Source organism: Entelurus aequoreus, linkage group LG11 (assembly GCF_033978785.1).
Source record: "Entelurus aequoreus isolate RoL-2023_Sb linkage group LG11, RoL_Eaeq_v1.1, whole genome shotgun sequence".
In the NCBI taxonomy this organism is placed as follows: Eukaryota; Metazoa; Chordata; class Actinopteri; order Syngnathiformes; family Syngnathidae; genus Entelurus; species Entelurus aequoreus.
Genome location: NC_084741.1, coordinates 56,412,435 through 56,433,348, shown reverse-complemented (window position 1 = coordinate 56,433,348; position 20,914 = coordinate 56,412,435). Strand labels below are relative to the sequence as shown.

General features: G+C 36.4%; 1 protein-coding gene across 1 annotated transcript in view; it reads right to left on the bottom strand.

The window, feature by feature from the left end:
• nfatc1 (nuclear factor of activated T cells 1) overlaps window positions 1-20,914 on the bottom strand; it is a 109,628-nt gene that overhangs the window by 48,805 nt on the left and 39,909 nt on the right. Inside the window, 2 exon segments of the mRNA XM_062064315.1 lie at window positions 7,045-7,177; window positions 11,672-11,727. Coding sequence (XP_061920299.1) covers window positions 7,045-7,177; window positions 11,672-11,727 — 189 coding nt within the window.

Below are 20,914 nucleotides of genomic sequence, written 5' to 3'. Positions count from 1 at the left end.
TGGTAAAGGCTGCTTCCTCGCTTGGCAAAACACCATAGTTTATACACTACTGCCGTCTAACGTCTTGGAAATGCAACTGCAGAAAAAATTTACTACAGTATATAATACTTGCAAATGAGACTCAAAAATGTAAGAAAACAATATATAACTGGATTCAACCAAATGCACAGTAAAGTTTCTGACCCATAATCGATATATCATTATTATACATTGTGTGTGTGTTTGTATATATATATATACATATTAGGGCTGCAACAACTAATCGATTAAATCGATTATAAAAATAGTTGCCGATTAATTTAGTCATGGATTCGTTGGATCTATGCTAAGCGCATGCGCAGAAGCTTTTTTAAAAATGTATTTTTTTTTTTAATTTTTTTTTTAAATAAACCTTTATTTATAAACTGCAACATGTACAAACAGTTGAGAAACAATAATCAAAATAAGTATGGTGCCAGTATGCTGTTTTATTCCAATAATATACTGGAAAGGATAGAAATGTAGTTTGTCTCTTTATCCGATTATTAATCGATTAATCGAAGTAATAATCAACAGATTAATCGATTATCAAATTAATCGTTAGTTGCAGCCCTAATACATATATATATATATATATATATATATATATATATATATATATATTGTATATATATATATATATATATACATATATATATATATATATATATATATATATATATATATATATATATATATATATATATATATATATATATATATATATATATACACACTCATGTTGGTAGCGGTACCAAATCATCAGAATGGGAGAACATATATATATATATATATATATATATATATATATATATATATATATATATATATATATATATATATATATATATATATATATATATATATATATATATATACACACTCATTTTGGTAGCGGTACCAAATCATCAGAATGGGAGAACATATATATATATATATATATATATATATATATATATACATACACCAGTATATGTATGTGTTTGTGTGTGTATGTGTGTGTGTTGTATCCACATTATTGAAATGCGTTAATGGTTATATTATTTGTAACATTTTGCCTATGTAAATGTAAATAGTGACACTAGAACAACTGAAAAATACAGCTCCTTTACAGAGTCATGTGAAAAATTATCTGCTTTTAAATGTTATGATTATTTTCGTGGAAGAAGAATTCAAAAGAGGGCAATCAGTTCCTGTTGCCTCTGGAGTCCTGGGCTGTGGCACTGTGATAACAAAGCAGGGAGCCCATTTACGTCAGTCCTGACAGCTTTCAGAGCCCAGGGAACAGGTTTGGTGCCTGGAGAGCATCGTAAGGCAAGTCCCATGATGTGAAGGCCTCCTCTCTATAATGTCTGGGGAATGACATAGACTTCACATAGTCCATTCGACTTACATACTCTCACTTTCCTCGGTGGTTCTAGCTATTATCCCCCTTCTCTCTTATTCAATAGAATGGCAACATTTTATGGAATAAATTGAAATGAGTTATGTTCAAACATAGTGTAATTGAATTTGGCATATATCAATTTCAGTCATAATTATCCTCTCTTAAATCTACAAATGCATGACTTTTAGCACTATGAAATACTGAGGCAAATGATAAAAGACTGTTTTTTTGCTGTGAACCAGGCACATCCCTAGACAACGAGTCACATCGTCTCCATTTTTACTTCATAGGAGAGTTTAGAAAACAGATTCTTAAGACAAGTGGACTTCATCTGTCTTTTATTTATAGCCCGACCTGTGGGTTCTGGCCAAAAGACAGCTGATGCTCTGCACATTTCATTTTCTTCTCCATTTCTGATTTTTAGTCCTTGTGCATGCAACGTCGTAAAAACGCCTAATTAAAAGTGTTGACATTATTGTGTTCCATCTGCAATAAACCACACTGACATTTCCCGTGGGGCAGGTGGTAGTTCCTTAAGTTACAGGTACCTGGTGCACCATGTCCAACTGTGCGCAATCTGTTCTCCTGGCATACGGCGTGGGCGGACTTTGTTGTGGTAGGTGAGTCTTACGATGACCAAAATGTAGACATAACAGTCTACAGCTCAATAGTCTTTTTCTAATTTTAGGAAAAACATGACTGTGCAAATATATGAAAAAGGACATTGTGTGGTTCATTTATATTTTCCTCTTTGTCAGAAAACATGCTTCTGTCTCTCCTCCCTTCAGCTCTAACCACAAGCCAATAAAGTGAGGACAGCGAACACATGTTTGTGTTAAGAAAAGTTTGATATTACAAAGGAATCTCCAAACATTCAGTAAAAATAAAGGGGTTCCGAGAAAACTCATGCGTTGGTCTTTTTGGCATCGGTTCTCCAATGCGGTTAGTAAAACGAGTCCTTATTTAAAGAGCAATGTGTTACATCTCTACTCACGACTTATCCCACAAGTCAGATAGGATCCTTGGAACCACAACATCAGGTACTCAAACATATGGGATGCCGAATGGAAAAGTTCCGACACACTTTTCCAGCAGATATAATTCTCAGATTTAACTAATTTTTCTCAGATTTATCTCACTTTTCTCAGATTTAGCTAATTTTCCTCACATTTAAGTCTAAATCAAATTTTGACTCTAAATAGTATATCTAAATGTTTAATCTACACATAAACCTTAAATATACATTTATATGTTAAACCTAAACCTAAATCTTAAATATAAATATGTGTTGAATCTAAATGTAAGCGCCAAATGTTAAATCTAAAACTAAATGTTAAATCTAAACTAAGGATGCCGATAAATGCTTTAAAATGTAATATTGGAAATTATCGGTATCGGTTTCAAAATTATCGGTATCTGTTTTAAAAGGAAAATGTATGACTTTTTAAATCGCCGCTGTGTACACGGACGTGAGAGAAGTACAGAGCACCAATAAACCTTAAAGGCACTGCCTTTGCGTGCCGGCCCAATCACATAATATCTACGGATTTTCACACACACAAGTGAATGCAAGGCATACTTGGTCAACAGCCATACAGGTCACACTAAGGGTGGCCGTATAAACAACTTTAACACTGTTACAAATATGCGCCACACTGTGAACCCACACCAAACAAGAATGACAAACACATTTCGGGAGAACATCTGCACCGTAACACAACATAAACACGACAGAACAAATACCCAGAACCCCTTGCAGCACTAACTCTTCCGGGATGCTACAATATACACCCCCACTACCCCCTACCCTTCCCCCCAACTCAACCCCCCCCCCCCCCCAAATTCCAAGCTGCTGTTTTGAGGCATGTTAAAAAAAATTATGCACTTTGTGACTTCAATAATAGATATGGCAGTGCCATGTTGGCATTTTTTTCCATAACTTGAGTTGATTTATTGTGGAAAACCTTGTTACATTGTTTAATGCATCCAGCGAGGCATCACAACAAAATTAGGCATAATAATGTGATAATTCCACGACTGTATATATAGGCATCGGTTGATATCGGAATCTGTAATTAAGAGTTGGACAATATTGGAATATCGGATATCGGCAAAAAAAACATTATCGCCCATCTCTAATCTAAACCTCAATATTAAATCCAAACCCATATGTTAGACCTAAACCTAAATGTTAAATCTTAACCTAAATATTACATCCAAACCTATACATTAGATCTAAACCTAAATGGTAAATCCAAACCTAAATGTTAAATATACATTTTAAATCTAAATGTGAACGCTAATTGTTAAATCTAAACCTAAATGTTAAACATATATATTACATCTTAATGTGAGCGCTAAATGTAAAATCTAATCCTAAATATTAAATCTAAATGTGAGCACTAAATCACTTGCCGGTGTGAAGATGAATATTTATAGAATGTCAATATTCCACCAATCCGACGCCTCTCAGGGCAAACACTCGTACACCTTTTTTTTACTGCGGAAGAAAGAAACATGACATTTGCCAAATGACAAAATGATGCCAATAAAGTTGCAAAATGTTTTTAAAATGTTAGCTTCAAACGTGTGAGTGTGCAAGTTGTGTTGCATGAAGACAAGTAGACACTCAAACACGTCGACGCTGCACCTCCACATTTGGCAATGAATGGAATTGCTTCTAAAGGATGCAGTGTGCATGAATACATATTATTCTATTTGTATGTGATAGATTTAACATTTGGCACACATATTTAGATTTAGATTTAACATTTAGGTTGAGATTCAACATTTAGCGCTGACATTTAGATTTAGATTTAGATTAAAAATACATGTTTAGATTCAAGATTTAGGTTTAGATTTATTATATAGATTCATATTTAAGATGTAGGTTTAGATTTAACATTTGTATAAAATATTTATAGTCAATATTTAATTGTAATTTAAATGTGATTAAATACATCTGCTAGAAAAAGTGTGACTGAACTTTTACATTCAGCACCCCATACACACATGCCATCGAATCACATTCAATACAGAATATGTATTATACAATGAAACTACATGTAATATTCATACAGAGTATATATAGAGTTTAAACAGCCTGAATGACTATTTTATTTTGGGAACATTTAAGTTTCTTATTGGCTGATGTGCAGCATTAATAGTTCCTACTTCCAGCACCGTTCTTGATCTCTGAACAATGCTGGCACCCTGCTTTCATCTTTGTACATTGACGTATTTCCACGGTAAGGTGAAGTGTTCCCAAGCAGATTTTAAAGATGGAAGAGTCTCCAGACACGGACACATTTTGGTTCCAGTACTGTTCCCTGGGGAACGCCGCAAATTATATTTAGAGCTGTGAACGTGTGTTCGCCTAGATTCACGTATTGCTTACTGATGGTTCACTAGCTTCTTACCCAGGTCAAGACTAACCCTCTGATGCCATACCGTTTTAATTTGTCCATTAAGATATTATGGGTAAATGTGTTATATGCTTTTGTTAAGTCCATTAACACTGCAGCTGCATAATGTGTACAATCTATTGCATTGGTAATTTCCTCCATTATTTCGATTAATGCCATCGATGTTGAGACTCTGTGTCCGTATTGGTTGTCCTCAGGGGTTCCACTTTTATCGAACTGAAAAATCATACTATGAATACAAGTAGCGTTACAATCCTATATATGAGTAATATTGATATTTAGATTGTTGTTGCCAATTTCAGACACATACATTTAACAATGTCTATTTTGAAGCAAAATTATGAACATCATTTTCATTAGCATTTGGAAATACCAAGGAACCCGTAGCCTGAATGGAAAATCAAGGTAGTTTCACCAGCATGTTTGCCACATAGTGTTTGCTTCATCCTTCCGCTCTTTCAAACAAGTCTATATTAAGTGTTGGTTTTGTTTTTTATAGTTCAGCCGACAGCAAAGTGTGAAAGAAATGTTTTTCTGTCAATAACGTCAGTGACCACAAATGTGCTTGAAGTGTGACAGGGGGCCGGAAGAGTCCCTTTCGGATCGGAAAGCAAGAAAGTGTTGACAACAGTGCATATGTGTGGGTGTCCCGAGCCCAGCCTAGTACCTGGCCACAGTGTTGGTTGTTTCATTCACTGTCGACACACATACACACACACACACACACACACACACACACACACACACACACACACACACACACACACACACACACACACACACACACACACACACACACACACACACACACACACACACACACACACACACACACACACACACACACACACACACACACACACACACACACACACACACACACACAGAAGCGCCTTACAGCAAAAAAAGTTTAAACAGGATTTCCTCATTCTTTGTTGCTGTATTGAAAACATGATTGTATTCAAGATACCATGACTACTGTGGGTGTGTTAACACAAATTATAAGATTAATGGTCTTTTCTGTGAACACGTTTTTTTTTTTTAAATGGTGGTACTGGTACATCTCAAAGTATCACCAAATTGGTTGTTGTTCAGCCCTTTGTCCGTAACACCAGAGAGCTAATTATACTCTATTGGGCCCTGCTTGTGTGGTCTACACTGCATTTGTGGTTGACCTGGCAGCCAAAGAGAAATCTTTTAATTAGGCTTGTGTTTATGCTCAGGGAAAATGATTGTGGATGAGTAAGACGGACCCGATAAGGCTCCTTTTCTTTGAGACTGTACAGTATATAAAGGGGATATACTATATACGGCCACAGTTTGTCTCCCCTTAACTGGCCCAATTACCCACAATGTACTTATTCATTAAAGTAATCATGAATCTCTAAATAGGGCCGTGCACTACTTTTCTCTCAGAACCTTGTCCAAATTCCAAGTCACTTATCTCCTGTAGCTATAAATACATCTGTTGATTATCTCCACGTCAGACCTTATTAGGAGCTGTATACATACAACACGGTGCACGATATCCTAGCAACGCTGGACCAATTAGAGGCTGATCGATGCAAACGCAGATTTGTCTGAGTTGCGAACAGAAAGTTACTCTTGTTAATCCTCGCACCGAACGTGCACTACGTCTTTGTTTTGTTTTACCAGTAGCAAGTTTTGTTTTACGCAACGTTTGTCATACACAACTTTTTACACTAGCTATTTCATTCTTCAAATTCCAAAGTGACGGCTATCTGCAACAACAGCGAGAAGTATTCTCATGTTTTCAGGTTCCTACACGTAAAACGGAGTAAAGAGCTGCATGCGCGAGTGCATATATGCACACACACACACACACACACACACACACATAACTTTGCGTTTGTGAGTGCGTTGGTGAACCAGGCGGGCATTGTGTGATGAGGGGGGTGTGAGAGTTATGTCGCGGGGGGATTGACTTGTCTACATCAACACTGCTCCAAGGCGCTGTCACTCAGCAAGTAAACCTCATCGCTGGGGAACGCGACCTCACCACAGAATAAACACACCTCACACATTCACAAGCAACCATGCAGTAATGTGCAAAAATAAGACCGAAATGACGCAATTCGGGTAACTACGAAAGCTTGAGAAATGAATTATATGGATGCAGAGAACTAATTATTACTTTTTTATTGTACTCATTTTACAGTAGCTTGTGAAATGGATGATAGTCATGATGATTACCATTGGGAGGAAGGTAGGTGAATTGCTGACATTGGCTCCTCTTCCTCTTCCCATTGCACACGTAGAAGTTTACCTGCACCGGGTTAGCTATTCTCTGGTTCCGGTATGGTGGGATCTCAACAAAAAGTGTATTCTGAAATTAAAAAAAACAACAACATTGTATTACTAGATGGAAAGATGGTAACATACTTAATATACTAGAATGAGTCTACCGCCAGCCCAGGATGTTAAAATGATATCTAAATGGCGGACATATATCAATGAAAATATGGAAGAACTCTTGATGGTGTGTTTGACGGCAAAGCCGCTTGAAGGAGATGCACTAAAAGTCCACTCTATGCTGTACACTTATTTGTTATTAAATTGTTTTTTGGTAACACTTTAGTATGGGGAACATATTCTAAGTAACAAATACTTATTTTAGAGTTATTTGGACACTAGGGGAACATATTCTAAGTAACAAAGACTTAATTTAGAGTTATTTGGTTAGGGTTAGGGTTAGGGTTATAATAAGGCCATGCAGAATAAGGCATTAATAAGTAGGGATGATACTCGAAACCGGTTTTCTCGGTTGTTCGATAAGAAAAGAACAGAGTCCTCGGACTCGAATCCCTTTTTGAGAACCGGTACCCGTTATCGAGACCACTATAGTAAAGAAAAAGAGTTAGTTCTTTATTCGAATCCCTGGGAACGAATCCCGTCCCGACCAGAAATGCCCCGTGGGACATCACAATAAATGGCGTCACGTAGCTCAGTCATTAGGCGCAGATAGCGAAAGCAGGAAAAACATGGACGGGAAAAAGCGCTCCATGGTGTAATAAAGTTCAAAACAAAAGGTATAATCCAATGAATAACTTTACTGAGAGATTTGAGCAGGGTACAAACACATGAAGAACACTTTTACGACCAACCGGAAACATAGCAACCAGGCTAGCAACGCACCTCTTTTACAGCAGCTGTCACAACGTTCTTAAAGCAACCGCAGCACATACATATATGACATCTCCCTTTTTTAACTTTCGTTTTTCTTTCCTTGTAAACAAAACAAAATCACACTGTCTATGTGGTGTCTGTCTAATTATAAATAATGCAGACAAGGCGTGTTGGCTGAGTTCTTGACGTTTACTTTCACAGCGTGCTCATTCTTAGCTGCCGGGTGACGATATGCAACAACACTTTTCGGGGCTACCGCGCATGCTCGTCACTCCCGTTGCATGCTGGGTAGTGTAGTTGTTATATTCCCTAGCTCATAACATCTGTCCCCCTATAATTAAATAATGTTAACTCAAAGTGTATTTCTTTTTTTAGCTTTAACTTTTCATTCTTTTAGCATTGTATCCACATTTGCAAATAACTTTTCTCTTCATAGAATTTTCTTTCAATAAAGAAATAAAGTGCAAAAATATCAAAGCATCATAACAAACAGTTATGTCAAATAGCAGCAGAATTGCACTTTTTGGAAAGCTGTATTATTTTCAGTTTTGTGCCCAAGGGACTGATTTTATTTAACACTATATTATTATTTATACACCTATAGTGATCACAGAGACAGGTTGTTTTTGTGTTACTGTATATATTTGTTTTTCTGAAAAATCCCACTTAATATACTTTGGGTAACAACAGTCAATATTTATTTATTTATTAGATTGCATTTTTTTCTTATATAATAAAAGTGAGCTTTTGTTAAACCAAATATTGTGTGTTTTTTTCCATATACAACAACCTATCTGGACTCGATAAGAGAATCGATAAGGAATCAGTTCGATAAGAGGATTCAATAATAGGCTCGAACTCGATAATTTATTATCAAACATTATCCCTATTAATAAGTACTTAATAATGACTAATTAAGAGCCAATATGTTACTAATTTGCATGTTAATAAGCAACTAATTAATGGTGAATATGTTCCCCATACTAAAGTGTTAATTTTTTTTTTTTTGCTGCAGCTGTTACATATACTGTAATATTGTACATGGTAATTGGGATTTGTTATGTATTGTATATATATTATATAAAAATATAATATAATAATAAAAATATATCAGTATATAATATTTACAGTATATATAATATATAAATGCTACATATATGTTATATTTTATATTGCTACTATGGTACATTTTTAGTCTACTTAATACCTGCATTATCCTTTCCATCCTTACCTTTTCCATCCTTTGAAACTGAACTACTGTGTGGAACAATTTCCCTTGTGGATCAATAAAGTCTGTCTAAGTCTAAGTCTAAACTGCGCTAGTTGTTCGTAGTACATTCTATTGTATAGTTTTTTTACAACATAAGTGTGTTTTTCTCTTGAACAGGTATGGTACAATGGTGCAGTTTTTCTGAGGGAGAAGCAGCATTAAATTGATTAAATTTCACTGGAAGATGTTGATCTGAGTTACAAGTGTTTTGAGTTAAGAGTGCCGTCACAGAACTAATTATGCTTGTAGGTGGAGATACTACTCTACTGACAGCTACGTAGTAATTAATGTTTTTCCTTGCAATGCAGCTGGAAATGTTTCCAAGAAGTGGAAGTAGGAAATGGTTCAAATTAGTTTGGACTGTTTAGATGGCGCAGTAGAGCCCGTGCCGTTGGTTTAGTGCCCATGTTTGTGTCTGAGGAAACCCCCGGGCTTTAGCTTTATCCCTGTACAGCACGAGCAACGAGAAGTAGCGGTCTTATTTGTTTGCACAGCACACAGTAGAACTTGGCAAGTCCGGACGGATGTGACTCTTTTTCTGCTTTCTCTCTTTGACACAAAGAGAAAAAATGTGCGTTTGTAATGAGTCTATGTATCTGGTTTCTTGGGTGTCACTCCGGTTTGGGTGTAAACAGGCTAGAATGATGCACGTTGACAGAGAGCAGGTTTACATTGGCCATAGTGGAGAACAAAAACATTGGAGGGGGGGGACAGGGGCCTGACCTGGTCTGCCGTCCAGATGATTATAAAGAAAATATGCAGGTGGCTGTGAGGGTAAAATGTGTGTGTCTGCAAGGCTTTCCTTCTTCTTTCCCCTCACAATGAATGTTAGCACACTTCCAATGGCAATAAAAGCAAACGCAGGCAGTCTGGAGCGTGTTAAGACAGTCGGGTGACATAAGAAAAGAATTCCAACGCTCTCCTGCTGTCTCTTCCTACTGCGGTATTCGCATTTCACTGACCTCGCATGTCCAAACTACCTCCCTCGCTGCGTCCTGCTCACCGCTTATTTTTCCAAGCAATCGGGACTCCGGCTTTCCATATCAGACTAATTACCAGAGTTCATTATTTACCGTCCTGATGCAATCACTTCACCTGAAAAGCAACATGAAGTTGCAGCATTTAGGCGTGTACGCTTTTGCTCGGCGCAGTAATGAGGGAAGTCGATAGCGACTCAAAACACTGCCACTACTCACAAGGAAGCACTCTTTAAAGTCCTGTTCTGTACTTTCAAGAATTGAAGGACATGTGCAAAACAATTGACCTTTCCTTCTCATGATGATTTCCATATTCACTGCATAGGCGCCGACCCCTGAAGCCAATTTCCAGACTTTAAATTACATTTTGAAAAACAATCTTCTTCTCGTTAATTTTGTGGCGAGTTTGGTCCGTTTTATATAATAAAAAAGTTACAGATCATATAGTCTATAAGTACCAAAGCCTAACCAATAAATATGTTTATAGAGACATATTGTAATAACTTGAAGTAAATAATGAAGATTAAAAATCAACTACAAACAAAAAATTTAAAAAATTATAAATAAATTAACTAAAAGCAGCGTTTTTCTTACAATTTTTAGACTTTTTTCTTATAATATTGGTAACAATTTGTCATATTCTTTCTGTTTCTGTAACATTGCAATATTTTCGTTTTTATGTAAAATTATTACTTTTTAATGCAAAATGGTGACATTTGTCATAGAGAATTCTGACTTTTATCACAATATTGCCAAGTAAGAATTCCAATTATTATTATAAGATTGCCAACATTTTAAAGTTTTCTTGTAAAATTCCAACTGTTATTGAGTAAAACTCCATCTTTTATCATGATATTGCACAAATGTTCCTTTTTTCTTGTAAAATTTTGACTTGCGTTGAGTAAAATTACGACTTTTATTAAAATACTGCCAAAATTCTAAGTTTTTCTTGGGAAATTGTGACCTTTTTCTTGTGAAATTCCAACTCATTTTTCACAACGAGCTTTGTTATATTTGCATAGTATGTATATATTATCAATGTTGTAAATAAAAATCTTTATATATCTAGAAAGGGCGGTCCTAAAGAGGTAGGCATTATTCGGAGGTCTCAAGAAGGTATCAATACAAGACTGTGTGGGTGCATGTGTTTGTGTGTGTGTGCGTGTGTGTGTGTGTGTGTATGTGTGTGTGTGTGTGTAGGCTCGTTTATGTTTTCAATGAGAATGTCATTGATGCGCAAGCAACTTGGTTGCTTGAGAAAGCAACTTTTTCGCATGAAAATTCCATTCGGGATTGCATGGGCTAATCATCAGTGTCTTGTAGCCACCTGTAATGCCTTAGCGAAGGTTACATCATGTGACGAGGGGACAGATTATAAAGAGACAGCCAGAAAGTGTCAGGGGAGGATAGGAGAGCATGAACAGTCATGTCATTGAGGGACACTTACAGATTTGACGGAGTCTTTGTCAACTTTGGCTTCTGTTTCCCACAGATGATGACCATCTGCACACAAAAAAGATTGAACACAATCAGATTATGGTTAAAAAATACTGTCATTACGATCACTGTATACACATTTACAAGTGTTACTAGAGTATAATTACTCATCTCAAGTTTATTCATTGGTTGCACCGATTTAAAGAATGCTGGAGACATTTTTATGAAATTAATTCAGTGTCAATTAGTTTTTTAGGTTTCCTCTTTTACTTTCAATTCTCTGTACATACCTACATTTATATTCCTTGATCTTAATCTAACAGGTCATTTAAAATACTTAGATCCGCCTTTCTCTTTTGAAATATTTCCTTTTTTTTCTTATTTCCAGCTTGTTGTGGTAAGTAGTATTTGTTTTCTGCCATGCAATAAAAGGCCTGTGAGTTGTGACATACATTTTGGAGCTCTGCACACTGTAGGTTATTTCCTATATTGTCATACCGCACCTCAAGGAACAATTAGTCAAGGCTCTGATCGGGCAATTAGCACAGACCACAGTGCAATTTTCTTTTCTCTTTTTCATGGCTTTCATGACTCAACTGAATGTGGCACAGACCAGCCTTTTGTTGGGCATGAGCAACGTGGTACACTGATACTAATGTTGGACTTTTTCAACTGTGTGTAGCAGTCACTACTGATGAGGTTTGCTCATTTGGGACAAGAGGCTACCAGATAAGGTATAATAATAAAGGATTTTACCTTATAGAATCATGTTATTAGCAGTGTTGGGCACTAGATCGCTACATGTAGCGAAGCTACGTAAGCTTAACTACATTTCCCAGTAGCTTGGCAGTAGGTACTTTTTAAACGATTAGCGATTTATGTAGTTTAGCTATTTTTAGACCCATGCAGCGGGTAGCTAAGCTACAAAGCTACAAGCCACAAAAGAAGAGAGAGGGAGAAGAGAAAGAGGAAAGAAAGAGAAAAAATGACTAGTGCAACTCCACGGGCAAGAGACAAAAATATACGGGAAAAATCAATGACGACTGAATGGTTTACTATGATGAGTCACGATTGATTAAGATTAGGGCAAAACCTTATGGACAGGCCAATCAGAGGCAATATAGGGCGGGTCGTGGAACCAGGAAGGGGAATCATAACAGACACGCACATACCAAATGAGGACGCGGGAGTCGGAAAAATGGGAATATTCAAGCGGCGATTTAAAAAAAAAAAAAAAAATAGTGGAATATGTAAGAGGGATTCTCTTCCATAGATTTTTCTTTTAACGATGTAGACAACTTCCAGGAAACCCACAATGCGTCTACTTGGCCACATTTAGACAAATGTTTGCGTTTGGATAAAACAATGCCCAAAACATTCATTTTAGTTGTTTACCTTATAAGCCCATAGCCCGCGGAGGAAGTTGTAGCTACAATTAATCGAGAGTAATTTATAGCTTAGCTTACTACATTTTCCAAGAAGCTTGCCCATCACTGGTTATTAGTTAACCATGGTAGTAAGGTCAACAGCACCTTCCACAATAATCATATAGAGTTTGATGAGAGGTTTATTTTGACGAGTTCAGTGGAACATCAATTTATTTATACAAAACTTTAAATTTATGAACCACAGACCAAATAAATACGAACCTTGTCTGCAGTGCAGCCATTTTCTGCCAGACAGCCTATCCATTGTGGGCGAGATTATAAATGGGTTATACTTGTATAGCGCTTTTCTACCTTCAAGGTACTCAAAGCGCTTTGACAGTATTTCCACATTCACCCATTCACACACACTTTCACACACTGATGGCGGGAGCTGCCATGCAAGGCGCTAACCAGCAGCCATCAGGAGCAAGGGTGAAGTGTCTTGCCCAAGGACACAACGGACGTGACTAGGATGGTAGAAGGTGGGGATTGAACCCCAGTAACCAGCAACCCTCCGATTGCTGGCCTGGCCACTCTACCAACTTCGCCACGCCGCAACTTCAAACTCTGTGCTCATGCAGTCAGCAGAGCAGCACAGTCATTAGCCACTGTGCTAATTGCTACTTTGTGCACTTTAAGTGTTTTTTCAGCCATTTCACAGATTTTTTAAATAGTTTTACTAGCTCAATATGAGTCCAAAGAAAGCAATGGAATGATGAAGTGATGTGTGATTTGAAACATTCAGGTCGACACTGTCCTTCAGTCCTTCCTCTTTATCCGGCTACATGGGGAAAAAGATTAACCAACAAAGTAAATAAGAAATGTAGCAAACTGGCTGCTAAAGTTAAGAAGTTTTGTGATTTCAAACTTTCAGTGCACCACATGGCCTGTGACAGTGTGTGTGTCGACAGGGTAGCTGCAAATGAGGACAGTTCAGCTGGTTGTTGTTGTTTTGATTTTGTTATTAAAGAGAAAGTTGATCCATCACCCCCTTGTTATGTTTGTTTGATATACAGTATCATATAGCGTTTTATATTGTGTTCAAAGTGTACAAACGTTTTCTAAAATATGGACTGTTGTCGATGTTGGAACCCATTATTCATGTTTACATTGTTTCTTGTGAAGAAATTTGCTTCAATATACAAACGTTTGTATTTACGAACTCTGTTCAAGAACCAATTAAGTTCGTAAATTTGACACCCTTGATGAATGAATGAGTTGTAAAAATGAATGATGAGTTCTCACTTCTCTGTGAAGCGCCTAGAAAAGCGCTATATAAATCCATTATTATTATAAATTTAAGTTTCACTGTACATCATACTTGCCAACCCTCCCGTTTTTAGCGGGAGAACACCGGTATTCAGCGCCTCTCCCGACAACCTCCCTTCTCCCGACAAACTCCCGGTATTCAGCCGGAGCTGGAAGCCATGCCCCCTCCAGCTCAATGCAGACCTGAGTGGGGACAGCCGTTCTCACGTCCGCTTTCCCAGCAGCTTGCCTGCCCAATGACGTCATAACATCTACGGCTTTTAGAGAGTAGAGTGCACAACAAGCAGAGAGAGTTCTTGGTTTCTTATGTGGGTTTATTGTTAGGCAGTTTCATTAACGTCCTCCCAGCGCGGTAACAACACACAACAACAGCAGTCACGTTTAGTCTACTGTAAAGCAGTTCGTCTGCCGTAAACAGCAATGTTGTGACACTCTTAAACAGGACAATACTGCCACCTACCGGATAGCCTGCAGAACACTGAAATTCAAGTAAGTCTTTTATTTATATGTATAATAAAATAAAAAATAAAAATACAATATATATATAGCTAGAATTCACTGAAAGTCAAGTATTTCATACATATATATATATATATATATATATATATATATATATATATATATATATATATATATATATATATATATATATATATATATATATCCCCCCACCTCCCGATATTGGAGGTCTCAAGGTTGGCAAGTATGCTGTACATGCACATGAGAGATTAACACTTCTGCTGTGTATATATGGTACAACCTTGAGTCAATGCATTATTACTGTTCAGTAGGTGAATGAATTGTACAACAGAATAAGTAACTCTGCTTGTGGTAAGTCTGCTTGGGCCATCAGAATTAGTAAAAGCACAGAAGAGATCAAAGAAAAGGAATAAGAAGTAAAAAGATGAGCCTTCTTAAGGTTACAGTGAGGTGAACCAAGAGAGAATCTCACTCGCCACGGCTGCGGAAGAGTAACAAGGAGGAAAATTTTTGATCACGACGTAAGCTACTACCTCCTCTAGTAAAATATTGCTTTAAAATATCTGCCTCTAGATCTTTCCTCACACGTTTCATGAATCAAATCAATTATGCTTTAATAGGTACCTTTACGGACGTCAATGTAAAACTAAGAATGACATGGGATGGAGGCATATGAGTCTGCCAGTCAGAGGATGCTGTTCGACTGACAACCACAAGTAATTTCCATTCACCTCTTCTCAAAATACTTATGATGCAGACAAATCCTCCCACTTCACGTATCCTTCGCCCACACAAGATGCAGCCACGTTCACATATGACTCTGAGTTACAATATCATCAGTTCTACCTGTCAATGATGTTAAACAGGAATGCTTTGGAATAAACCCGGCCGGGGTTTTGTCTGGGAAATAGTTGGCTAAAATCCAGTCCCGATTAAACTGAGAAATGGATGAACACATGTTTTGATTTTTCATGTCCATGACTCACTTAAAGCTGTTTAGGAGCTCTGCAAGATCAACACAGACAACCAGTCATCATTGTAATCACTCGGTACACAATGCAACTGTCTCAAAAATCGTCAACTAATTTCAAATACCATGAATATGTTTATTGATACACAAAAAATGCTACTTTGTTTACTCACTAAGACCAATAATTGAGGAAGACAAAGTCTGCAGAATAGTGGATCTGAATAAAATACTTTACATGTTTGTTGTAAGACTGCACCGGCTTGTCTATTCAAATGCAAATATAACATAATCCATTTTATTGTTATAATAGTTTGCTGTCTTGCACAAGGTAAATTTCCCTTGATCTTAATGGAAGTCATAATGGTATACGGGGAAGATTTAAGAGGATTTGACGAACGGCAGTGATGCATCTGTTATTTTCTCTGAAGCACCTGTTTTATGCCAATCTGAGATTGGTAAAAATGGAAAAATATGCATGTGCTTTAAGATTGTGAGCTCTAAATTATGCCTTGACAGAGGTAACGTGACAGGTTTTGAGTCAGAAACTGGGTTATTCTTGGTGTATCGCTGGGAAAATATGAGTGCTTTGACTCGTGGCTGCGGCATAGAGAAAGTTAATGCCAGGAGTAAGCTTATATCTTTTAGTCCAGCCTCCAGCTGTTTGGGTTTGGTCCTGAAAAAGATCTAAAGTCTGAGGCTGATGGTTATAGGACTATCCTGCGCTTCATACTTTGTATACTATTTTGAGGTTCATGGTATATAGAACTGGGGAACTGTTTCTTAATATTGGTTGGGATAAACTCCAGCTCCCTTCAACTCTACCCAGGATAAACGATAACGTTAATGAACAAATAGAAGGACAACATTCACAAGACAGTGGGCGAGTTTGTGTCAGATGCACAGCTTGGCGTCTTTTCCTTTTTTTAGCCTAATGAGCCTTGATCCTCGAGTCAAGTTCCACTGAAGAGTCTGAATAAGTAAGATTTAACTCTCCATTATCACTCATAGGAACAACCATAAGCCACAGGACTTAAGTACATCGATTTGTTAATAAAATTTAGGCAAATTTTGACACAATGATTTGACTTGGACACAATAAATCAAAATGAGTTTTGTGTGGTGGATTTTTTCCATCTAAATCCTGAAACAAAGGGTGGTGGCTGGCTTTATTCTACCACACGACCAAAACCTGGTGCCAACACTATTCACACCTTGCCTAAAGCCAAATGGTAGTCTAGACACACTGCTGGAAGTACATGGAGCAATATGTCTGGTGTTTAGACTTGCCCCAGGTAGACAGACTCAACAAAGTTGAGTTTGAATGAAATCAAACAGTGCAAATCACCATCTGTAAGGTTTAAGTTCTTTTGTTAAAAGGGTATGAGATAAGGTTTATTTCGGGTTACTGCAAGAAAGACGGGCTGTGCACGCTACTGCCTGCATGATCTTAGAAGAGCAGCCTGAAGCAGACATGGATAAGAGCTAACTTTTGCCTACTGTGTTTCAGCTCGTGTGAGGCTTCTGAACCCCGGGCATTGCTCCAATCAGACCAGATGTAAAAACTATCCAGCTCACAAGGGAATTCCCTTACCCCACCCCCACGCCCTGAGTCAGAGTGTAGGATTACCCCATCTCTCCTTCTCTCCTGTGTATCTGTGAATTTCTTTTTTACCTGCCGTAACACTCATTCCATCTTGGCAAAGTAGGGCAAACAAGAACACAAACACTAGAAAGGCAGACTACACCCTGGATTAGTTGCTAGTTAATCACAGGGCATTCACTGTATGAATGGAGCATTGAGCAGAAATCATCACTATGCCAGCTGTACGGAAGACAGCAATGTAAAACACAATAAGGTGAATGGAAAGGGAATCAAACTGACAATTTAATTTAAAAAATGAAAACAAACAATAGGCACAAAATATTGCTCTTCTTCTGTTCACTGCATGTTTCAATTTCTATGGTGGCTTCTTTACGAAATTCACTATGCCAACAGTAAAAACCAACACAAGAACAACAACAATTTACATACTGAAGTTTAAACTCAATCATTCGGTTTTTCACTAAATAAAGTCAACACACCAGACTCGAAAAGTTGCTACTCTGATGTTTTTAAATAAAATATTTAATACAATAACCTGAATATAAACCTTAACGGGGGACTTTTAATTCAAACTCTACTGTATACGGTATTTGAAAATCACCGATAACCAGATCTCAAATTTTTCGCTTCCGTTTTACCAACCCGCAGGAAATCCCTTGTAGACGATGCTCTGAAAACGCTTCCCACTGCAGAGTGTAAACAAGCCCTCAGGCTAAAAGAAAAAGTGAGCATACAAAGAGAAAACAATAACAACTTTGCGTTTGTGGCGTCAGTTATTCTGTATTTAAGTGGAGCAATGGGGATGTCGCAGTTAAAACGCAGAAGTAATTATTTTTTAAGGCCCCCACACTGGGATCAACTATGCTCTATGCTCAGTGGGTATGAGATCAGTCTCCTGGGGTGGCAGAAAGACAATCAAAACAATGCAGAAGTGAAGAGTCAAGTGTTTATTAATGATTGGCAGTTGGATATGGTTAAACACTAATAGTACTGTAAAATTAACAAGTAAAACAATGCATTATGCTTTATAGACTTGACATTTTTATTCCACTTAATTTTGAAGTTAAGGGTAGTGGTTGTCAAGTACAAGGCAGCATTAAAACTTTGATACTTTGCTTTAAAATTGTGAGTTGTTATTATAGGGTGTATGTAGTCTTGTGCTTTTCCAAAGAAAATTCAAACCAAAGTTACAAAATAAATCAGGACTATTCAGTAATTGTAAATTATTGGCTTTCTTTTTATAATTCTACATAGGGGAGTAATGATATAAAAAACTTCATATCACCGTTATTGGGACCAAGATTATCAGGGTTATCATTGTTGAATGTTGAACGTGCTCAAAAAGTACTTATACACACACTGAAATATTTTAACCAAGTTTTATTTTTAAATATTAAAATAAATAGACACATTTTATACTTCTTGGCAGAATAAACTATTTATTGTGTTCTGGCTTTTTAAGAAAAATATTATTTTTATGTAAGGGTTTATGTATGTTTATCTTCTGTTTTGATTTGTAAAACTGTTTTTATTTGGTGGTCTGCACATCACCTCCCATGTGGACAGCCTGGGTTCGCGTCCCTGTGCTGAATGGGATAAAGGCAGTGGGCCGGATCACCTGGGTTACATTTATTCCAGTTTACATTGGGAAAATACTTTATTTCCTCTTGAATTCATGTTAGCATTTAGGCTAGCTAGCGAGCTAGTGCTAACTTGCTTTTCCAGTAAATGAGCAGTGTCACCGGTCTGTGAGTTTATCAAAAAACGGTTTGCGATACATTTTTTTAAAAGGATATTACTAACCGTCGGGAATTTTACCACGTTTTGTTTATACAAACGTTCATCGTTACATCCCTAATTCTAAAGTACTTCTAAATCACAGAAGTCAAACTCAAGGCCCAAGGGCAAAATCTGGCCCGCCACATATTTTATGTGGCCTGGAAATAATATGCATTAATAAAATGCTTAATCTTTTCTTACTAAATATACTTTTTCTTTCCCTTTTGACATTAAAAATAATGTAATGAATGCAATTGGATATCTTCTAAAATTCAATATTATCAAAATCAAAATATTATATTATCAAGTATTCCAAAAATATTTTTTGATAAAATAAAGATACATACTGTACTTACTACTTACACATCTGCTTGACTTATGATTTTAAAACAAATGATCAATCAAATTGTAGACTGTAAAATTGACAATAGATTTTACGGTTAAATTCCGCCGACTGAGTTTTTACCGTAAAATCAACTTTCAGTTCAGTTCAGTTCAGTTTCAGTTTATTTCAAACATGCATTTGATACAATGTAATGCATCACACAATTCCAGTTGTTTCATTACAGCACGTCCGAAAAAGAGTAGGAAGAAGCAGAGCTTATTTAATCCTACCCCTTTTAATACCATAGCAATTTTATCCAATTTCCTTGTTCTCTGTAACAGAACAGTGAACAAATAAATATTAAATAAATAATATACCATAGTAAGAAAACAAATATTAAATACATAAATAATATTTGTCTAAATAAAACATTTAAAAAAGGGAAAAAAAGGGTTCAAGATGTTTGTCATAATTCTTGTTCTGTGTACTTTGTTAACACTTGAAGTTTGAACAGTCTCTTGAACTGAATCATATTGGTGCTTTGTTTGATTTATTTGGTTAATCTGTTCCATAATTTAATCCCACATACTGATATAATAAACGTTTTAAGTGTTGTACGAGCATACAAATGTTTTAAATTAAATTAAAAACATTTCTCTAAGGTTATATTTCTACTCTTCTGTTGAGAAGAATTGTTGTACATTCTTAGGTAGCAGGTTATAGGTTGCTTTATATATAATTTTAGCTGTTTGCAAATGCACCAAATCATTAAATTTCAATAATTGTGATTTAATAAATAAAGGGTCTGGTACTGTTTTTTTCCATATACAGTAAGACACTAAAACATTAAAACACAAACAAAAACAACATTAAAACAACAATATTTTACGGTAAAAAACAAACAAACTGGCAGCTCTGTTGCTTGAATTTTACCGCTAAAAACAGTGGTATTGTTTCTCCATTCCATTCCATTTATTAAATTGTTTTATATATATGCAGTAAAAAAACACTGCTTTTACTGTAAAATTCTGGTGACTGAGCTGCCAGTTTTTAAAGTAAAATTTAAATATTTTTTTTGCAGCTTATGTAAAAAAATATATTGTTAATGCATTATATATATATACACATGTATATTTCACTATGTAAAAGTGATTTGAGTCACCAGAGAAAAGGGCTATATAAATAATATAATTCATTCACTTATATTCATATTTTACTCATTGTTAAAAGCGGCCCTCTGAGAGCAACCATGACTGCGAAGTGGCCTTCAATGAAACGAAGTTTGACACCCCTGTTCTAAATCAACAATCACAACCACTTTAAGAATGTGGACCTTCATTAAACGGTGATATTTTTTCCTGCAAAAAGACAGTAATTAGTATATTTCAGATATAAGTAAT